Below are 20,793 nucleotides of genomic sequence, written 5' to 3'. Positions count from 1 at the left end.
TATTTTATCTATTTATTGAATGAATGAACGAAAGAGCTTGTCCTCCAAAGGTTGCCAAGAGGCTCGAGAGTATATTTGTAGAAAAAGCTTTTAAAAGCCTCTTCCAGCTAGCCTGGCTGCGTCCTTTGCAGCCACAGGACAACATCAGGCATTTGGGGAGTCCTGGCCTCCCAGCTGGCCATCTGCCATCCCACTCTAGTAAGGAGATCATATTGGGGCATCTGTAGTCTTGATTCAAGAAACAAGGTCAGAAATATGGTCTTGGTCATCAAAGAAGACTGGAGAATCCTCCTTCTTGTCAACAAGCAGACATTAATTGTGCGGCTACCCTGTGCTCGGCCCAGGGTGGTGCTTGGGGGAGCCCGGCTTTGTCTGCTTATTAATGAGTTTCAATAGTAGATTAAGATGCCAATGAGGAAATATTGGAAGGCTTTACTATCTGAAAGAATTTGGAGGTGACGATAATGTGCATCTTCAAAAGCAACAATTTATGTAGTGTTCCGCACTACCAGAGGGTAGGGCAGAGTTTGCTGTATCAGCGATTCTGGAACTGCCTGTTGCTAGATCATATACCCCAAACACCAGTCCTGGGCCTGTGCTCATAATCCCCTCAGCCAATCCAACAGGTGCTGTGAACCCTGAACATTCACACATTGGGGGGCGATTGGTCCTCGAATGCCCCTTTAACTTCGTAATTGCCCTCTACGGCTCAAGACTTTCAGATAGACTGACGAGGATGGTGCCCTTCCCTGCTCTCCCTGTTCCCTTCTTCAGGGAGGCCAGGGAGGCCAGCTGCACTCGCTTCTCTTGTGATGCCCCGTCTTGTGTCTACCTGAGTACTGAAGTTGGGCTTTTAGGTTGCTCTTCAGAAGCTACCGGAAATCGTAACTCTCACACTAAGGTCAAGGGCAAATGAGCAACTGCTGCTTTATAGCTCTCTGTGCATGCTTTATAGGGACTAGGCAAGGGAGGGGCTACTTAATTTTCAAATAATACAAGCCCTTTCTCTGGTACTTTCTGTCTTAGGCACCTGGGGCTGTTATAACAACATACCACAGACTGGGGGGCTTAAACAACAGACATTTATTTCTCACAGTTCTGGAGGCTGGGAAGTCCAAGATCTAGGTGCTGGCAGATTCAAGTTCTGCTGAGGGCTCCCTTCCTGGCTTGTAGATGGCCACCTTCTAGCTGTGTCCTCACGTGGCCTTTCCTGAGTACGTTCGAGGAGGGAGAGAGAGCTCTCCTGTCTCTTCCTCTTCTCACAAGGGCACCAATCTCATGAGGAGGGCCCCTCCCTCATGACCTCATCTGAACCTAATTACCTCACAAAAGCCCCACCTTCAAATGCCATCACACTGGATTAGGGCTTCAACATAAGAATTTTGGGCAACCACAAACATTCAGTCAAAACACTGACCAAAGGAAGAAAGTGATGTCTTAGACCCCAACTGGTGTGGGAGGGAAATACAGTGGCAGAATGCTCTGAGGAATAGTAACTGGGAGGCTGTTTTGTGTCCCCGCCCCAGCCTGGTCTCATCCGCCATTCACAAGCAGCAGACATGGCCTCCGTCCTCAAAGGGCTTCCCCTTTGGTGATATAATAGGAAAGATTAAAAACCTACAAGAGTTAAATAGCAATAAATAGAATATATAAAGAAAGGTCACTGCTAAATACATAGTGTGAATTTGGAAGAAGGAAATTTGGAGTGGGCAGAATCACAGAGGAGGGGTGGGACTCGGCTTAGTCCTCAGAGGAGCCGCTGAGGGTGCAAGGGGCCAGGCAGAGCCTCCCCAGCCAGACAGATGGCTGGAGCCACAGGCAGAGAGGTGGACACCGTTGAGTGAGTGCAGTGGACACAGCCACTTGCCTTTGAGGCTGTAGTGCTCATGTTTACTTTGCTTTGAGAAACCTGCCTGACCAGTTTCCTTGGTAGTTGCCATTTTCTTTGCATTCCTGTTCATTAAGACACTGGGTGGCTGTGCCAGATACTTATGATTTCTCTGGATCTTTCAGAACCAAACCTCACAATTTAGGATCTGAACCGCAGAGACTTTGGCCTGGTAATCTGTTTACTTTGAGCTGATTATCTTACTGCTGATTATATATCCCATCCAGCAGTGAGGTCCCAACTGAAAGGAAGATTAGACAAAGTCCCCCAGAGCGTGTGTATCCTCCCTGTGGACAGGCGCATGCAGCTCTTCCGGGATACTATTGGCAAGGTCACCACTTAAACAACATATCTGTCAAGACCTTTGGCAGCGCTGTCTCGTTATGCTGAAGCTTAGCTTGGGAACTCTAACCTGCAGGCCCTTGGAACTGAGCATCTGCTTTTTGTGCTGGTGTGTCACCTCTTTCCCTTTGTTTTTACATGCCACATTTTCCCTGGGCCACACTCTTTACCCTGCTCTTGAGATGAGTCAGTGTTTTTCTGGCCTGGCCACAATGTTTGAGAAGTTGCAGGAAGACCCAGGATCTGGCTCTCCCTTGCCTCACAGAGGTGTGTGGCTGTAACCAAGGAGGAACGTATTTGGGGTTGGAGAATAATCTTTTATGTGGACCACTCACTGTGATCTTAGGCTGCGGATGGTAATATTTCCATAAGCTTTGTTCTCTCCTGACACAGTGTTTCCCTCTGACCTGACCAGTCCTTAACTTGGAGGCCTCCATGAAATTTTTATCTAGACCCAGAAAGAATAAGGGATTTCTGTGGCTTCTAGTCTCCCAACACACTGTCTTGTCAATAAGCTCGAACACATGGGGTGGGACTGAGGGACAGAGTGGTTAATTATGGTCTTTCTTCAGGTGTCTGGAGACAAATAGGCGTTGCTTTCTTTTTTCCTGCTCATTCATTTCTTGAGTAAGAGGTAGAAGAGGTTGGTTTTTGTGTCATCTGGTCCGTGCCCAGGTAGGATTTCAGTTCTAGGACAGTAGTTGGGTCTGATTTTAAAAGGGCGGTGTGTTATCTGCCTTGCCTTGCTCTAATGCTCACCCTAAGGATGAAAAGGGGCGGGCAGCAGGCTATATCCGTATTGTGGAGAAAGGCGCTCTCTCACCCTCTTGCCAGGTCTACCTGAGACATTTGTAACAAGGTGCCAATCCCTGTTACTGCCTTAGGTTTCCAGACTGTTCCTAAGAGACTGTCACTGCTAGATGGGCATAGTTTAGCATGCTTCTTAAAGATCTGAGGTAGATAGATGATATTTTTTCAGAATTTAAGCTCTAATTTACGTATTTTTTTTTATTGCATGAAATATATGTTATTTGAGAGGTGGTTTGACTTTACTGCTCAGGCCTGTTCTCTTTTACTGGGTTACTTTCCATGTGAAAGTTTAGCCTGGTAATTAATGATAAAAAAGCCGAGGCAATGAAGTTGATCACACAAGGCCTACTGAATGAAGGCCAGACTCCTTAGCTGGACTGCAGGCTGTCCCCAGGCAGGCCCTGGCCTGCGCTCTCCTGAGCACCCTGCGGTGCGGGCAAATGCGGGTGCTGCTGACCTCAGCACACACCCTGCACTCCTTGCCTCCAAGAATTTGCTCACACTGTTCCCTCTAGCCAGAAGGGCCTCTCCATATCCCGGTCTTTTGAAATCCTGAACCTCCATTGAGGCCCAGTTCAAAAGTCAACACCTCCTCCCAGCTTCCCCAAGCTACATGCGATCTATGCTCCCTCTGCTTTTAGCCTTGGTTTGTCCTGCCTTTGTGCCTCTCACTACAACACACTCTGTCAGATGGCACGCTCCACAAGGCCAGGACTTATTTTGCTTCTGTGTCTCCTGTCTATTGAACACACTGTCCCACATAGAGTAGACTCAGTAAGTGTTCACATAATGGAAGAAAGGTATTTTCTAGACATAGCCAAGTGGAGAGTTAGCTTTTTTTTTTTTTAATGTGACTGTGACTTAGACCTCATGAAATTTTTCTGAGATGTAATAGCCCTGGTCTGAGAGTCGCTCACAGTGCAACTCTAGACAAGGCCTTGTGTGTCTCTGGGCCTGGTTTTCATCATCTATGAGGAAGTTTTCTAGCTCTTAGTCAACCAAAATTTCAGCAGGAGAAGAGACAGTGGATTTAGAGAAAATCCATATCATGGATTTGGAAAACAAATCAAAACCATGATAATAGAAGGAGTGTTGAAGGAATTGGGAATGTTCGGCCTGGTAGAGAAGACCTAGGAAAGACTCAGACTCATTAAATGCTAGAGCTGGAAAGAAACTTGGAGAATATCGAAGGAATTTTCTTTAATAGGAAGTGGGATGAAATGACCTCTGAGACTCCAATGTTCTGCAAAGCTGTTCTCCTATTTGCACTTCTGATTGATAGAAAAGGAAATTTTTGTTAATCATCTTTAACATTCTCAATTGAGAATGACATAGTTCAGAATTTCATATCCAGATATTATGCTGCTATGTCTTTAACAGAATCATAGTTTAAAAAAAGCATTGTCTGTTCTGTTGTTCAGTATTCCTCATTCACAAATTCATCAAAATCCAGATAGACTTCGGTGCCCCTTTTTATTGGGAAATTGCCTTTTTTGCCTTGTTTGCCAGGGGACGTAGAGCCAAACATGTTCCTCATCAGAAGTAAATGATGCAAGCCAGGTGCTTGATACATCGATTCCCCACTTTCTTTTTTTTTTAAGTGCTTAGAAGAGTCCCTAGTCATATTAAATGCTCATAAATATTTGCTTAATTAATGAATATCCTTAGGAAAAGAATATTGTATCATCACTAAAAATACTAGTTTTGAAGAATAGTCAATGATATGGGAAATAGTAATGGTATAATTTCAAGTGACAACTAAGGTTGCAAAATTGTACATACACACCATGTTTCCAACTTAGTGAAATTTGGGAAAAAACTTCCCAAACTTGACCTTCGACAAGCGCAGTAAGAAGCTGGACTACATATGGTAAAGTTGATGTAAACATGTCTTCTGGGTGTCAGAAATCTAATTATTGGTCATTTTCTAAACATCTGAGGTTTAAATAAAACTGATATGCTAGTTTATTTCCAAGGTGAATTTCAGATACCTTACAATGTTAAAACATATATAACACGAGCTAAGTAAAAGGTCGAATTGAAAAAACTCGTATTTTTGGGTCTGTGTGTTTATTACACAATATTATACAATACCACAGCAATATGAAAATGGTTTTTCCTAAGTTATATTAAATGTGAGTTTTCTTTTTTTAGACTTATATTTTTCAAATATTCTATAGAGCATAATTTAATTTTTAATGAAATCTGCATATGAATAGTTTAAAATCTCAAATATTACAATGGCATATGCAAAAAATATTAATCCCTTGCCTATTCTCCCCTTTTCTTGCTCCACAAAAGCACCTGCTTTCAAATATTTTAGCTGTAGCAAAAAGAAATAGTTAATCTAAATAGCCCTCTATGTGTTAAATAATGGAGTGACAAAATAATAAGGACATAGAAACACAGTCAAATAAAAAATTAGGCATGCATTTCCACCAGGAAAGAAACAAAATAAAAAGTTTATAGAAAAGGAAGGGTAGGGGCCGGCCCTGAGGCCGAGTGGTTGAGTTCGTGCGCTTTGCTGCGGCGGCCCTGGATGTTGCTGGTTTGGATCCTAGGCACGGACATGGCACCGCTCGTCAGGCCACACTGAGGTGGCATCCCACATGGCACAACTAGAAGGACCCACAACTAAAAATACACAACTATGTACCTGGGGGCTTTGGGAGAAAAAAGGAAAAATAAAATCTTAAAAAAAAAAAAAGAAAAGAAAAGGAAGGGTAGTCATCTATGGACACCGTTTACATAATAGTGTAAAATTAAATTTTGTTTAGCCAAAAAATGTGATATAACTGAAATGGGAGGACAGGGGAGAAAGGATGGTGAGTGCTATAGAAAACCAATATATAATGTCTAAAATGTAAAAGGAAAAAAAAAGGCAATAAATATTAAGAAGCAGCAGTTATTTAGAAATGTGTTAGAAAAGAAAAAGAAACAGATAAAATATTTGAAAGCAGTTTCTTTTTAAGCTGACTTACAGTTTTTGAAAGTTGTAAAAGGAACACACGCCTTTGGTTAAAAAGCAAACCAGACGGCGCCGTGACCACCAGCATTCTTGTTGACACGGATCTGCGCTTGTTTTGTTTTTACTTAGCTCGTGTTCTATGTGTTTTAACATTGTAAGGTATCTGAAATTCATCTTGGAAATAAACTGGCATATCAGTTTTATTTAAATCTCAGATGTTTAAAAAATGACCAATAATTAGATTCCTGACATCCAGAAGACGTGTTTACGTCAACTTTACCATATGTAGTCCAGCTTCTGACTGTGCTTGCCGAAGGCCAAGTGTGGTTCTGGAAGGTGCTAAAATACATATTGGATTGTCCCTGTTGTGTTTCAAGCTTGTAACCAGTAAACTCTCCCTTCTAATCTTCCGCAATCTCATCCTAATCTCTAATTAATTTTAACATCTTCCTTCCTTCCCTCCCCAAACTAATTTGTGCTTAATCCATGTTCTGTTCTTTTCCTTACTACGTTTGTTTTAATCTTTGAAGCCCATAATGACATTTAGTGTTTCTCATTGTCACTTAGAATAAAGTCTTCACCAAGCATGTCTTCGTAGGAACATCTGACAGAATGCCTTCCTTGCTTTAGGAAACTCAGTTTCAAATGCAGTGCAAATGCGTTTAGATCTGATTCTGTCACATAGAGCCTGGAAAGAACCTCTGGAGGGCAGAGCACCTCTTTCATCTGCTGGCCTCAGCCCCTCTCCTTACTGTTTTGAGTATGTAAATTGAGGGAGATAAAGGGCTTTTTGTCAGAGTTTGGATATTTTCATTTTCAAATAATCTGAAACCGATTTCTTAAGGATTCTGTTTCAAGAAATTTAAAAAGTAGATGGGTATTTCACTCTCTGTAGTTTTACCAGGTTCTGAGTTTCATTTGGGCCCGCACATGGGGAAATAGCATTTTACTTTGCAGCTTCCAGCTGAGCCAAAGACCACTGTGTTGCAGACGGAAGTCTAGGTCTTGGAACGAGTTCTGGGAAGTCTGCTGGGCTGTGTGTGCCAAGGGGTTACCAGAGAGTATGGAGAAGGCAAGGCAGAGCCTAGATTGCAAGTAGGAAAATACAAACTTCTCACTGAAATCACCCATTTGTGGTGACTCCATAAGAGGAGAGATCCAGTGGATGAGAAAAGTAGACACTGTGATGCAGGTGAGTTTTTTCCCTGAGCAGGGAACTCTGGTGTGAAGTACCAGCTTCACCAGAGCCGAAGTCAGCACTGGATCCTGAGAGATTGAGCTTGTAGCTTTGGTTTAAATTTGCCTTTGACATGCACTCCCCCGCCATTATCCCGTTACATACATACGAGGTTGGATTAATGTTCCTCAGGCTCTTTTGATGTGTTGCTTCCCTACTCTCAATATTCAGGAGCCACTGGATCAGATCTACTCGAGGCCTTCCAAAATTTGCCCCAGACCTTTATTTCCAACCTCATTTCCTATGACTCCCAGCTGCAACCAAACTGGTGTCCTTCTTTTTCTCAAACCTGGATGGTATAGTTCCCTCCCCACCTTCCCTCACCTTCCCCTTTATGTCTTTACTCTGCAAGTCTTGTCAGAGGACCGGGGTTCTGTCCCAGGTTAGTTAGGTGTGTGACCTAGGTCAAATTATTCTTCTTCCCTGAGCCTTCGTTTCCCCCTATACGAGAGAGAGACTGAACTAGGAAACTTCTTCATAGGTTCCTTTCAGCTTTACCGTTGTGTGGGTCAGCATCAGCCTCAGCTTTTTCCTTGGCTACCCCAGGACACAGGGCCCTTTTCTCTTTTGTGTTTCTGTAGCATTTACCATTCATTGTTTGGGATCATAGTTAACATTTTTATGTCTTGTCTTCAACTAGGTTTTGAAGATATGTTTGTAAACTGAGAAGGCCCATTGGTAGAGCTGACTTGTTTGCCTGCAGTGTTGGGGGAGGGAGAGGACTACTGAGCGTGTTCCACTTTGGACTTCCACCTTGTGTCCAAAAGCTGGGAGGAGATGGCACGTGTGAAAGATTTTCCCTTATGCCCCTTGTTTGGAGAATGGGATGTTTCTTTGAGAGGGGGGCACATATTTACAATGTTGGGGCTGAAAGAACGATGCAGTCTTCCAGAGAATTCCGTCTGGTCTGCTGTGAGGCCTGTGGTTCTGTGCTGACTCTTTGGGTTGACCTTCCTCCACCATCCTTTCAGAGTGCCATTCTCTTGGTGTTTAGGGTTGGGATGGTCACTTCATCTTTCACTGTGCATTTCAGGGCCCTGTTTGATTATGACCGGACTCGGGACAGCTGCTTGCCAAGCCAGGGGCTCAGCTTCTCCTATGGTGACATTCTGCATGTCATTAATGCCTCTGATGATGAATGGTGGCAGGCAAGACTGGTGACCCCACATGGAGAAAGCGAGCAAATTGGTGTGATCCCCAGTAAGAAGAGGTGAGTTGTCATGACCACGAGAGAGGCCTTCCTTGCCCTGTCCTTGGTCCTGGTTTCTTTTTCCCTGTGATACTCTAAGTTGCTGAGAGCAGCAGATGTGCTTTATTACTCCTTTTTGGTAGAGAGCTGGGGCTCAGGACGTGGTTATGACTCAGTGAGCCAAAAAGTGGCTGCTGTGCCTGCTGCAGCCCACTGCTGAGACCACACACAGGCAGTAACAGGACCTCTTTCTGACTCCAAACAGGGTGGAAAAGAAAGAAAGAGCTCGATTGAAAACCGTGAAGTTCCATGCCAGGACAGGGATGATTGAGTCGAACAGGGTAAGTAGGGAAGGAAGTCAGCCAGTATGTGAAGAGGAGTAAGAAGCTTGGAGTCTGTCTGGTGGCTAAGCGAACTGGGAAGCACAAAAGAATATCTCTTTTTCAGGGGGCTGGCTCTGTCCTATCAGAATACTGACTGCTTTTCAGAAAGCAGGGAGAGGGCACTCAGACTCTCTGGCCAGTCTGTACTCTTCCCCGCTGGGTAACTGGCTCTTGAGATGTGTTGGAGTTGGACTGTCTGGAAGGCTGACTTGCTTGGAGCACGTGAAACCACTTGTGGGTGTCTCCCTGGCTGCAGACTCTGTCGGAGCTGAGGGACCCTGAACAGAACCTGGCCTCATCGTCCAGCGAGGAAGGCCAGCCCCAGAGCTCCGACCGCCCTTTAGACCGAATGAGGCATGAGGGCTCTCTCCCTTCACCTCTCTTCTTCTGTGAGCTTCGCAGGCCAAAGAACTTCCTAGTGGTAGAGGAAAGAGAGACATAGAGTGGATGACTCTGTGTGTATCAGTGGCACCTTAGGGCATGTGTCCGGGAGGCTACAGTGACCTTTGTCCTTTAGGAAGTACCAGTGAGTGCTGTGAGTCTGGATTAGGTAGAAACCTCTACCATCCCTACAACATTTTCCTGTAAACATAATTTTCCTCTTACATCAACTTTCATTTAATCTCATAGACTCCATTTGTGAGAGATGGTCTTTTATTTAGCTCACCATTGTCTCCATTTTAGTTTTTCTTGCATGCTTTAAAACCCATTGTTCTGTTTTTTTTTTTCTTCTGTCCTTCCCCTCCATCTTCATGTTCTTCCACAGTCGATCAAAACGAAACGTAAAAAGAGTTTCCGCCTCTCTCGAAAGTTTCCATTTTACAAGAGCAAAGAAAACATGGCCCAGGAGAGCAGCATACAGGAACGTAAGTAGCAGCAGGGTACAGAGAGCAGACCGCCCACAGTCCCGCCCTCTCGTCCTCATTTGCACCTCCCCTTATGAGAAGACTGGGAAATGGGAAAGTGTGTGTGTGCACGTGCGCACATGCGCGTGTGCACGTGTGTGTGTGTGAGTGTGAGTGCATACCTACCTGCTTATTTGCAGAGTCAGGGTAGAAACTGGTCTGCACAGGGAGACACTGGGTCTTTTTTGGTCCAGCTCCTCGCTCTGAAAGAATGTTGGAGGCTCTGAAGTGGAACTGGTTCCAGGGCTGGCCTACCAGGAAATCCCTGGCACTGGCAGTGAGAGTGCCAGGCTGAGCTCTGCTGTGGCGGTGATGAGTTCTCAGCCATAGTGTCAGGTTAAGAAAAATGGTTTTCAAGAGACCCAGGTCTAGGGACTCAGCGTTGCTCTCCTGGCTTCTTCCTCTTGTGTTTTCTTTCCCTTAACTTCACTCATCTGTGTCAAGAGAAGAGCCTTTTTTCCCTGGGCACCTGGAGTCGGGCCTGCTTCTTGAATTACACGCATATGCATATGCACCCAAGATGTCTACACAGCTTTAGCAGACTCGCTGTCATCCCAGAGTGATTACAGAGCTAGCTTTCAAAATGAAATCCTTACTGCTTAAAGGAATTGACACAGAAGGGACATTATTCAACTCTGTCCAAATAAAGATTTGTTGAGAAACACAAAGCTGGTTTGGTAGAAAAGGCCATAAAGCTGAGCTAAGTGAACTTTTAAGAACCAGTTTAATCCTAAGAAATATTCTCATTCTACCATATGCCTTAGAACTTAACTGTTCTGACCCTAACCTTAAATACCAGGTCAGGCTGGTGAACTATATGTCATGTGGCTCATGGTGAATTGAAACCTCTCCTCTTCTGCCTCACAAGGAGGACTCTTGGGGTCTTGAGCTGTTGGGGCTGGCAGGAGACTGACTAGTTCTGATAAGAAATGTCCTTTTTCTAGGCCAGCCTGATTCATGGTCATGGTATGCGTAGGTCATTGATGTCTGGGGTGGTAGCTAATACGTCCCAGAGTGCCCTCATCCAGATGGAGGTTATGACTCACAGTCCTGGGTAGCTCAGTAAGAAGCACTAGGTGTAGTTGGTTCTGCTGATGAGCAGTAGGAGATGGTCTGAGACAGAGGCCTGGGTGAGGTCATCACAGTTTACCAGATGAGTCCCAGGACCTCTGCGCCGAGCCCAGCCTGGGGAGGGTTCGCTGGTGGGTGGCCCAGCTGAGGCGGGGGGTTGTCCATTAGATAAGAGTTGAAACTGCCTACTGCTTATTCTCCAGAAGCTGAGCTTATCCCCTGTGGTCTACATAATTCAGGTCAGCTTTGAAGGCCATACCTCAGACTGCATGAAGCCTTCCCTGAAGGATTTGGATAGTGTGAGTCAGTACAGGGTGACAGCTCCGTGGGATGGTAATTCTGCCTGCCTGCCACACGTAGATGTTTGCTCTTTCATGCAGCCTCAGATAGAAATGGTGATTTCAGGGCAAAGCAGAGACCTGGGCTATACAACTACATACTTAGTCAAAGCAGGTGCTCCAAGCCTTGGAAAGTTACCTGTCCTGTCCTGTCAGCCTGTAGGCTGTAGGCCACCTCAGAAAGGTAGTCCACTCCGAGGCCCTCTGGCACCAAATTGGGCAGCATGATGTCCAGGTGTCTTATTTGACCTGAGACGTTTTTTCTGTAGCACAGTTCTTAACCTCACTGTAGTCAGATGTCTTCGTAGTATTTCATACTTCTGTCACTAATGCTCACCTGGCTCTGTATTCTTCCTTCCCCTGTCTTTTTTCTCTACTTTCTCTCTTATCCCCAATTCTTTCCCTCCCTCCCTCTTTGTCCTTGCTGTCTGTGAAATCAGGACTTCCCTGGGTTAAGTGACGATTATTATGGAGCAAAGAACCTGAGTAAGTCAAACTTACACACCATTAACTGTATTTATGGCATGAGTGGAGATGCTTGGGTTGGGGGTGTAGGGGATGTGGGTGAGGACAAAGGGTGAGGGGAGGGCAGTGTTTGTGATGATACTACAGCAGGAGGAAGTACAAGTGTCTCTGAGGGTCACACTTTTGCTCTGGATCCCTGGTACCCTAATAAAAGCCTATCATTCATGTCTGTGTTTTCCTTTTGTACCTTGAAGTGGTGGGGAGCCATGTTGGCATCCCACCTTAGAAGGGAGGTGGGCAAGGGATACTTCTCCAGGAATGACCACTCACCTCATCTCTAGCCTGTTGTTGAGGTGAGGGGTGCCTGCTGGTTGGATTCCTCTCCCAGTGACACAGTACTAAAGAACTGGGCTTAAGAATGAACTGTTTCAGTCTCTCTAACTAGGGGCAAGAGTCCTGTGAAGTCCTTTACCAAACATGCATCTGGGATGTGCCAGCAGGTCTGGGGCCTCAGCAAACAGCCGAGGGCCAGCTTTCCATACAGCATCTCCAAGGGGCTGAGCTGGTGGGGGCCTCAGCAGCATTTATGGACCATATATATCTAGTACTTTAGCTCAGGAAAACTCTGACTGACCTCTCCTCTCGGGAAAATAATCCTAGAGTGGAAAACGAAGGGACCTAGATGACAGGGCCTTAGCGTCCCTGCTGTGCGCAGAGGTGCACACACAGGCAGCTGGCTGTGCTGGGTGAGGTCTGTCAGCATACACTCTCCTTCAATAAGTAATAAAGGCGTGAAGGTAAAGGATCTTCCTCAGGGGATTGCTTAGGACCTAGCCACGGGTGGCGACTCAGCCAGTCCTTCCAGGGGGCCACAGCATATCATGGTCTGGAACAGTGTCATCTTGGCTGAAATGAGCAGTGTCTCTTTCCATAATTTGTTGTGTCCATGTTTCATCTTCATTTGGCTGTCGTCTTGGGAGTGGTGGGCTTTGTTTGGGCCAAACTGTGCCTTGTGCCTCCTGTGAGTGTGGCTGCTCTGCCCACACTTAGATGGGGGCAGGTCCCAATGGTCTGAGACAGGAGGGCTGTCTTGTCCTCCAAGTGTTCTTTGTTTGTTGTCTCTGTGTTTTGACATGTCTGTCTTCTGGTGGATGGAAGAGCACCCCCCCGCCCCCAACTACCACCACTGAGGCCAGGCCCTCCTTCTAGATAGTGGTGGCAGGAGGGCTGTTGGTCCCACCGAATGGTCAAAACATCGTTCCTTGGTGACTGCTCAACCTGCCCAGTGCTTAGCCTCTTGGTTCTGGAGCACCACACAAGTCTGTACTCTGGAGACTCTATCTGGGGAGGAAATTCAAGAGCAGCCTGGTCCCTGGCCTTCTCTTTGCTACTGTCACTGCCTTTCCTTTCCTATTGTGAGCCTTGGAGATGCATTTTGAGATAGGATTTGGAAACCACCCAAGTCAGTTCTTTTGGTTCAGATGAAGAGGATGCTGCCAAAGAATGGAAGGCTTGTAGTGTATAGGGAGGGACTTGGCAGACCAACAGGGCTCTGGGAACAAGTACGAGGTGGCCAGGGGCTCAGGATTGGAGCTGTGCCTCCCAGTTAGTGGCCTGGATGTGGCAGACCTCCTGTGGCCTGACTTGGTTGGCAGCTCAGTGTCTCGCTCCTGGAGCATTTGAGTTTTGTGCTGCGTGTGACCTCTCAGTGGTGTGTTCTGAATCAGAGTCTCTTTCTTGTTGGCTTGCAGAGGGAGTGACATCCAACACCAGTGACAGCGAAAGCAGTTCCAGTAAGTGTATGTCATTCTCCCCCATGTCATGTAGCTTCACTGTGTGTCCCAGCCATCCTCATTCCAGCATTACACAGCTGCCATTTCTGTTCAGAGGCTAGTGCTTCTTTTAGCCATGTACACTTTGAGATCCTGGAAATGCTGTGGCCATTTTTTGCTTATGGGATGGGGTTTAGGCCATGGATTACAGGAGAGTATAAGTCCTGCAGTTCTGGCCAGGCCCTGACTTAAAAGCATCCCTGGGGCCCTGGGAAGGGTGAGCTGCCAATGAGTACATTTCTGCCATGGGCATTATGTGCCATAGGTGCTTCCAGTTTGACAGATTTGCTCAGAGATCAAAAGAAAGATGGCTCCTGTGGATATTGTCCTGAATTGCCCTTCCAGGTCACTAGGACCTCCTGGTTTAAGGCTTGGTGTCCTTGCCTTTTAGCTGGATTAAATGATCAGGTAACTGCTGTGTTTTCCTTCAGAGATCCTATCGCTGGCTCAGAGAAGCCACACTTCAAACCCCCTGAGCTTTGGGAGCACTGGCCTCTCAGGAGTTGTGGCTGGAGGCCTTGTAAAACCTGCCCAGGAGTCTTAGGCTCAGAGGAGGTCTGCGAGCAGGCATCCTGGGGCTTGATGCAAATATTGCTGCCTTCCCTGGCACTTCTGCCAGCCACTCTGGGACCTCCAGGCACCAAGCACCAAGTGGCTTGGCAACTGTTTTAGGAAAAGCTCATCATTGCCAGGATATATGGAACTCTACCCTGAGGAGAAAGCAGGGCTCAGCATTGCTCTTAAAGGGCACTAGGGATCTTAGCCCAGCCTTGTGCCACTTTTCTAGGTGCTTCTTCCAGTGAAGGGGGAATAGGTAGACCCTTAAAAGGGCGAAGTTGGGCTGCAGCTTTGGGGACCTGCATGAGTGCCCTGACTCCCCTGCCTGCAGACGAGGGGCCATGGCAGTGTGTCTCGACCAGTTAAAGCTTCCCTGTGATTCTTAAACAGAGCAAGAGGGCAACTAAGCACAGTTGACCGTTACCTACAAGAGCAAGTCCTGAGAAATTGAGATGGTTTTTGGTGGAGGCTTCACAGCTTCTGGGTCATGTCTCTTTGCTCGGCTATATTTTGCTGAACGAGAGGACTCCTGACTCCTGTCTCAGGGACGGCAAAGGACTTCCTGTGCTTTCTTGTCAGTGGGAAGCAGACGGGCCCACGGGGCAAGTGTTAGGAAGCACCACTGACAAGGCTGTTTTCTGGCAGAGGTGGGGGTGAGGTGAATGTTCTAGGGAGATGAGGACATAGGCAGGCAGATTATAAACTGCTAACATGTCTTCCTTTTTTGTTGCAGAAGGACAAGAGGATGCTATTTTGTCATATGAGCCAGTGACACGGCAAGAAAGTAAGCCCCTTTCTGAGTCTTGCCTTCAGGCTAGCCTCGTGGTCATGGGGCCTCCTTCTCTTCTGCTGCTTCCTAGTGTTTTAGAGAAGGGGAGGCCACCCAGTGTGCACGCCTCACTACACCTTTACTTGCTTCTGGGATGCCTTCCAAAGGATAGGACAGATTTACAAGGATGGCAAAGGTCGATTTCAGTGGGTGTGGCCGCTACTAAAAGAGAGGTCCTGGTCCCTCCCTTCGGTGGCTGCTCTGAAAAAACCTTGCTCAGCTGTTGGTGCCCTTGCAGAGATGTCTCCTGAATCTGTTGGAAGGAGAGACGCTTCTGACTTCAGTCTTGCCTTGGACTTAGATGTTCTCAAATTAAAGGCTCTTTGATGTCTTTGTAGTTAGGAGCCCGAGAATGGCCGCAGACGCTCTGCCTTGTCTGAGTGGCAGCTCCAGAGCCTTGGTGTTCTAGGCAGACTTGGAGGTAGAACAGGCTGTTCAGTGGGGGGCCTCACTCACTATCTCTCTGCTCTCTCTCCAGTTCACTATGCAAGGCCTGTGATCATCCTGGGCCCAATGAAGGACAGAGTCAACGATGACCTGATCTCAGAGTTCCCACATAAGTTTGGATCCTGTGTGCCACGTAAGAGCCCAGGAAAGCTTTGGGAGTGAAGTGTTTCTGCCCTGGGAATTGTTGCTCTGATGTTTTATGGAAAGGATCTGGGGCCAGATTCTAGGATTCTGTGGGAACAGGGTACATCTCACACCCTGGAAGAGATTAGGCAGCAAGAGATTACCCCCAAGCTGATGGGGTTGGGAGGACTAAGACATCAGGCTGGCCTGCTTGCTCCCTTGGAGAGAAGTTTGAGTGGTGATGGTCGGGAATGACTGGATGAATAGCGGGGCCCAGCCCAAGTGGTGTTGGCATGCCCACTGGACGGCATCCTCTGCCAGGTTTGCTGGCTCCTCTGCCACGTTTGGCAGCCTCTGCCAGGCCTTGGCCCAGGAACCTCCACCTTTCTGGTCCAGTTTAAGCTAAAGCAAATAGCCTTCTGTGTGTGAGACCTGGCAGTTAGAAGAGAAGTAGGCAAGACAAACTTCTTCCCAGCTATTTTTTTCCCCACTCATCTGAAAAATATTGGAATGGCCCTGGGACCCAGGTGAGAGAGGAGCAAGTCAGCTCTTTTGGCCTGGGGCAGGTCATTGTCCTGGAGCCACAGAGCATTTCCTTTCTTCTTTCAGATACTACCCGGCCTCGACGTGATAATGAGGTGGATGGACAAGACTACCACTTTGTGGTGTCCCGAGAACAAATGGAGAAGGACATTCAGGACAACAAGTTCATCGAGGCTGGCCAGTTCAACGACAATCTCTATGGGACCAGCATCCAGTCAGTGCGAGCAGTGGCTGAGAGGGTAAGGAGAGAGGAGACGGCCCTGCTAGATGACCCTCACAGGGAACACAGAAATGCTCCTGCCGAAGTTCCGCTTGGATCCTCATCCTTCTAGCATGGGGCCTACAAATGGCACTGCTGACCAAGCTGTGCCCACTCTGCATGTTTCCAGCCCCTGGATGGAGGTGTCTGTCACCCCAGAGCATCACCCACCTGAATAGGGACCCCTCTGGAGACGTGGCTTCTTCTGGGTAGTAGGAGCAAAATGTGGAGCCTGGGTCCCTCAGGGGTAGAATCTTCTAGGCCTCTCGGGGTGGCCCTGGGTCCCCCCTAGGTGGATGTTTGGCTTGCCACTGGGTGTGCTTGGGGCTAGGTAGCAGGGACTGCGTGGGCTGATGCAAGTCTTTGCTTTTTCAGGGCAAGCACTGCATCTTAGATGTTTCTGGCAACGCTATCAAGAGGCTGCAGCAAGCACAACTGTACCCCATTGCCATTTTCATCAAGCCCAAGTCCATTGAAGCACTTATGTAAGTATTTTCTGGGACTCAGACACCCCCAGCTAGGAGATGGCCCTGGAAAAGAAATAAAAAATAAAGTCATTTGTTGGGTAGGGGTGAGACTCAATGGAAGCTCAAAGGAAAGTCTGCAGCCCAGCTCTGGGCACCAAGGGCTCCTCCTGATTTGAGTGCCCATGTGTGTATTCCCAGTTGGGCTTTTACACCTGGAAGGTTTGAGAAAGACGTTGAGCCATGGGCCACTGGTGCTCTCAGAGGGCAGCTGAGAGGATTTTCAGGGAGCCTGGAATAATCCTTTGTTAATCAAAACATAGAAGCTAGCTTGGTACTATTTTTCTTCTGTGTCTTTGGCAGGGAAATGAACCGACGGCAGACATACGAACAAGCAAATAAGATCTATGACAAAGCCATGAAACTGGAGCAGGAGTTTGGAGAGTATTTCACAGGTAAGACTCCCTGCTGCCCAGCCAAGGGTGATGGGGGCCCACCAGACACCTAGTCTGTCAGCGTCTCCGGGAGCCTTAGACACCTTGCACTGAGCTTCTGGATGCTCTTGAGCTCAAGCCTTTCCAAAGTGCTCAAGTTCCCTCCAGCCAGAGCAGTTTAGCCAGTTTATAGTATCAACCACTGTCACCAAACGCTGCCTTAGATCGTTATGTTCGTTTTGTCTTCATGTCCCTATTGGACTGTAGGCTCCCTCGATGACTTTGTTCCCCCCCCCCCAACTCCGCCCGCAGGCCAGTACTTGACCTTGCATGTTTTAGGTGCTGAATAAACGTTTGTTGATGATGATGGTTCCTTAGTGTGGTGTTCAGGTTGTCTGTCAGCATGTGTGCGCGTGTGTGTGCACGTGTGTGTGTGTCGTTTATATGGTCACCTACTTTAGAATGTCAGTTCCTGAAAGGTTGGGACAGTTTCTATGTAATATGTTGCTTACCTTTCAAAGTCCAGTGACATATATGTGTAGATCGATGCTGAGTTAGGTGCTACTAGGTTAACGGGAAAGGATTCATAACTGTACCTCGCACCTTGGGTTTTGGAGCTCCCTTTACGATTAGCATCCCTGTCCTCGTTTGCTGGGCTGACCTCTGACATAGAACACATATGACGGCCCCAGGAGCACTGCCTCTTGCCAGAAATTATGACTTTCAGCTCTTTCTCTGGATAAGCAGGATTTTCCAAATCTTCCAGTAAGGCTGCTTTAGAGTTACCAGCTGCTGGCCTCATGGCGGCCAAGAGCGACATGAGCTGCAAGGTCTGGCATCTCATGGGTGCTTAATAAACATTTTTTGAACAACACATTTTCCTATCCATTGCTGCTTAGTCTCACTATCTCAGCAAATCGACTTCAAGCCCTGGGCTTGAACTGGAGTGCCTGCCAGTTTCCCTTGCTGCCCCAGACTCACAGACAGCCGACTAGGGAAAGCTAACCCTCCCTGCGGGCATCTTGCGCCGGGATGAGCTGTAGGATTGTTGGGACAGGCCGGATTGCCGGGGTGTGGGGGGTGCTGTGGACCACAGTAATAATTCTGTTTTCCTCTTCACTTTAGCCATTGTACAGGGTGACTCACTGGAAGAGATTTATAACAAAATCAAACAAATCATTGAGGACCAGTCTGGGCACTACATTTGGGTCCCATCCCCTGAAAAACTCTGAAGAATCCCCTCCAACCATTCTCTTGTGAACAGAAGAAATCAAGTCCCTCTTCCCTCCTCCCTCTTCATTCCTGTCCCCATGGGGAGAACAAATGACTACTGTTCTTGTCCCCTTTTTTAGCTATGTCAAAAAAAATTGAGTTTTCTAGTCCTGTTCTGTTTTTTTAAATTTTTGTTTCGTTTTAGTTTATTTTTGGGATGATGCCATCTCACTCATCATGTGACTGTGCCCATTCCTGCATGGACCTTTCCCAAGCGCTAGCACAGGTGCAAATCCATCAGAGTCATTGTTTTCATAAAAACCAAGCAGACGCGAAGAGAAGAGAGGAGGACTGATGGAAAGACAGACTCTGGACAGCTGCACGGCTTGTGAAGTGAGCTCAATGCACCACGTGATGAGATGCTCCTGGGCATTTCTACCTATCTGTACTGCAGTCATGCAGCTCTGAACGGTGCAACGTAATGGCAACAGAAAGTATCTTATTTATATATAGATATATATATGTAATTTATATAAAATATATAGAAATTATTATATATATATATTATACACTCTCATATAATATATATATATTCACACACATTTGGACTAGAAAAATCTATGGAGACTTCATCAATGGTACTGTGTTATTAGAGAAATGCTTTAATTTTCATATTCCAATCAGATGGCATCTTCTATCCCAACTGGTTGAGGAGGAATTGGAAATGGTAGTAAGTGCTGTACCACGGGCACTCGCATTTGGTCATTCTCTTGAGAGCTGGGGGATCTCTAGGAGGGGGTCAGCCAGCGGCCTGCGAGAAAGGGCTTTTGCCTGGGGATGAGAAGGTTCGAGACTTGACCCTAAAGCAGCTGCTGCCCTGGAGGTGCAGTCAGTCCTGTGCGGAAAGAGAGAGAATGGCTAATGATGCTCCATATTAAATTGCCTATTGTTTTATGCCACCTGATGTGTCTGCATGAGAGGTTTCCTTTTTGTTCATTTTTAAGCTGCTGTTAAACCAAAACCATGTTGTGCTACTGTGTCAGCCTTTTCATTATTCCAAGTTTTGCTTTTACTATTTAAGTGAATGCGTAGAATCCAATTGGACAGTGTTCTGAAGGCTTGTGACGTTCTGGAGGAGCCGGGCCTGGTGCTAGAGTAGGTGCCCAGGCTCGGCCGTCCAGTCAGCGGAAGGGGCAGTGGGGCTGGTGAGAGCCGTGAGCAGGAGCTGGGGCTCTGCATTGCAGTGTCCCTTTACTCACCTGCCAGGGACATGCTGGGCTGAGCTGAGGCCCTTCGTGGGGCCCACCGACAGGGACAGGGAGTCACTTGCCTTCCAGTTCTGTGCTAGGCGGTGGGACAGCACTGGGCTTGGCCAGCCACGTAATGAGAAGTTTGATTTGGGTTTTTTTTGCTGCCGCTTCATCTGCCCTACCCCAGCCCCTCACCAACAGCTGGGAGCTTACTGTTTCTTCAAGGAAAAAGTAGACTTTAATGCTGTCAATTTGAGCTGTAGAGTGAAGATTCACTTACTGGAGAGATGTGAAACCTTGTTGCTTTTTCCCAGAGTCAGATGGCAGTAATTGTGGTCAAGGGAGTTTTTCTCTGACCACAGATGCAGGCGGCAGGGATGGCTCGGGCCCCACCCCACCTCACCCCACCCCACCGTGCTCCTTTGAAGCCACTCTGCCTCCCTCGCCTCCATGCTGGAGCCATGACCCAGGGGAGGAGAGCAGGCATGTGCTTGGCCCTAAGGTTGAGTCAGTAGTTTCCTAGCCCCCGCGTTACGACCAGTGCCAACGATGCCACGTTGAAGATGCTTTGAGCCCTACCAGCCAAATTTAGGAACGTGTTACCAGTTCTCCGACCAGTATGAGGCTGACTGTCAAGCGTGGGGCCCAGATGGAGGGTAAAGAAAGGGCAGCAGCTTTCCATGGGCCGCACGCTGGGGGAAGGCGAGGAGGGGCAAAGTGATGGCCGACTGTGACTCTGGCGGGGAGGGGCGAGCAGGGAGTGCTGATTTCTCTGATGTTAGTAAGTGACGTGGTCCGAACGCTGCTCAACCCCCTCCCCCTCCCAGGGAAGAAAAGCAAAGACTCAAAGTAAGCATGACACTAGTTGGTTTACCAGTGTTCCTTCCAAGGAGACATATATTTTTTAATAAATGATAGTTGCAATGAACTGTGGCTCAGAGACCTTCTTGAAGTAGTTGAGAAGGGAGGGTGGGGGCACAGCACTGGGAAAAATGTTGCAAACCTTTGTTTGGCGGCCAAAAGGCTCTTTACTGAGTGACCGTCAGCTGACCGAGTCAGGCATTCCTCTGGATGGTTCTAGACCCCTGTGGTCCTAACAGGTCCTTTGTGAAAGTTAGATGCTCAGTCTTCCAGCCCAGCCGCCAAACACTTCCTCAGATAGCACCGACCAGGTCGGGGCGGTAGGGGATGGCCACATCCTTGGTGGCGAAATGCTGGCATTCTTCCAGAAGGGAGCTGCCTGCTG

At 47.4% G+C, this 20,793-nt stretch overlaps 1 protein-coding gene across 1 annotated transcript in view; it reads left to right on the top strand.

Moving 5' to 3' along the window:
• Positions 1-20,475, top strand: part of DLG3 (discs large MAGUK scaffold protein 3) — a 52,530-nt gene extending 32,055 nt beyond the window's left edge. Inside the window, exons 12-21 of the mRNA XM_046673846.1 lie at positions 8,279-8,455; positions 8,700-8,775; positions 11,572-11,617; positions 13,348-13,389; positions 14,720-14,770; positions 15,294-15,395; positions 15,995-16,167; positions 16,563-16,672; positions 17,015-17,106; positions 18,211-20,475. Coding sequence (XP_046529802.1) covers positions 8,279-8,455; positions 8,700-8,775; positions 11,572-11,617; positions 13,348-13,389; positions 14,720-14,770; positions 15,294-15,395; positions 15,995-16,167; positions 16,563-16,672; positions 17,015-17,106; positions 18,211-18,317 — 976 coding nt within the window. The 3' untranslated portion in view covers positions 18,318-20,475. The remainder of the gene's footprint in view (positions 1-8,278; positions 8,456-8,699; positions 8,776-11,571; positions 11,618-13,347; positions 13,390-14,719; positions 14,771-15,293; positions 15,396-15,994; positions 16,168-16,562; positions 16,673-17,014; positions 17,107-18,210) is intronic.
• Positions 20,476-20,793: the final 318 nt, after the last annotated feature.

The sequence above is a fragment of the Equus quagga genome, chromosome 10 (assembly GCF_021613505.1).
Source record: "Equus quagga isolate Etosha38 chromosome 10, UCLA_HA_Equagga_1.0, whole genome shotgun sequence".
In the NCBI taxonomy this organism is placed as follows: Eukaryota; Metazoa; Chordata; class Mammalia; order Perissodactyla; family Equidae; genus Equus; species Equus quagga.
The sequence above is the reverse complement of the archived record's forward strand: the minus strand, read 5'-3'. Positions and strand labels throughout refer to the sequence as shown.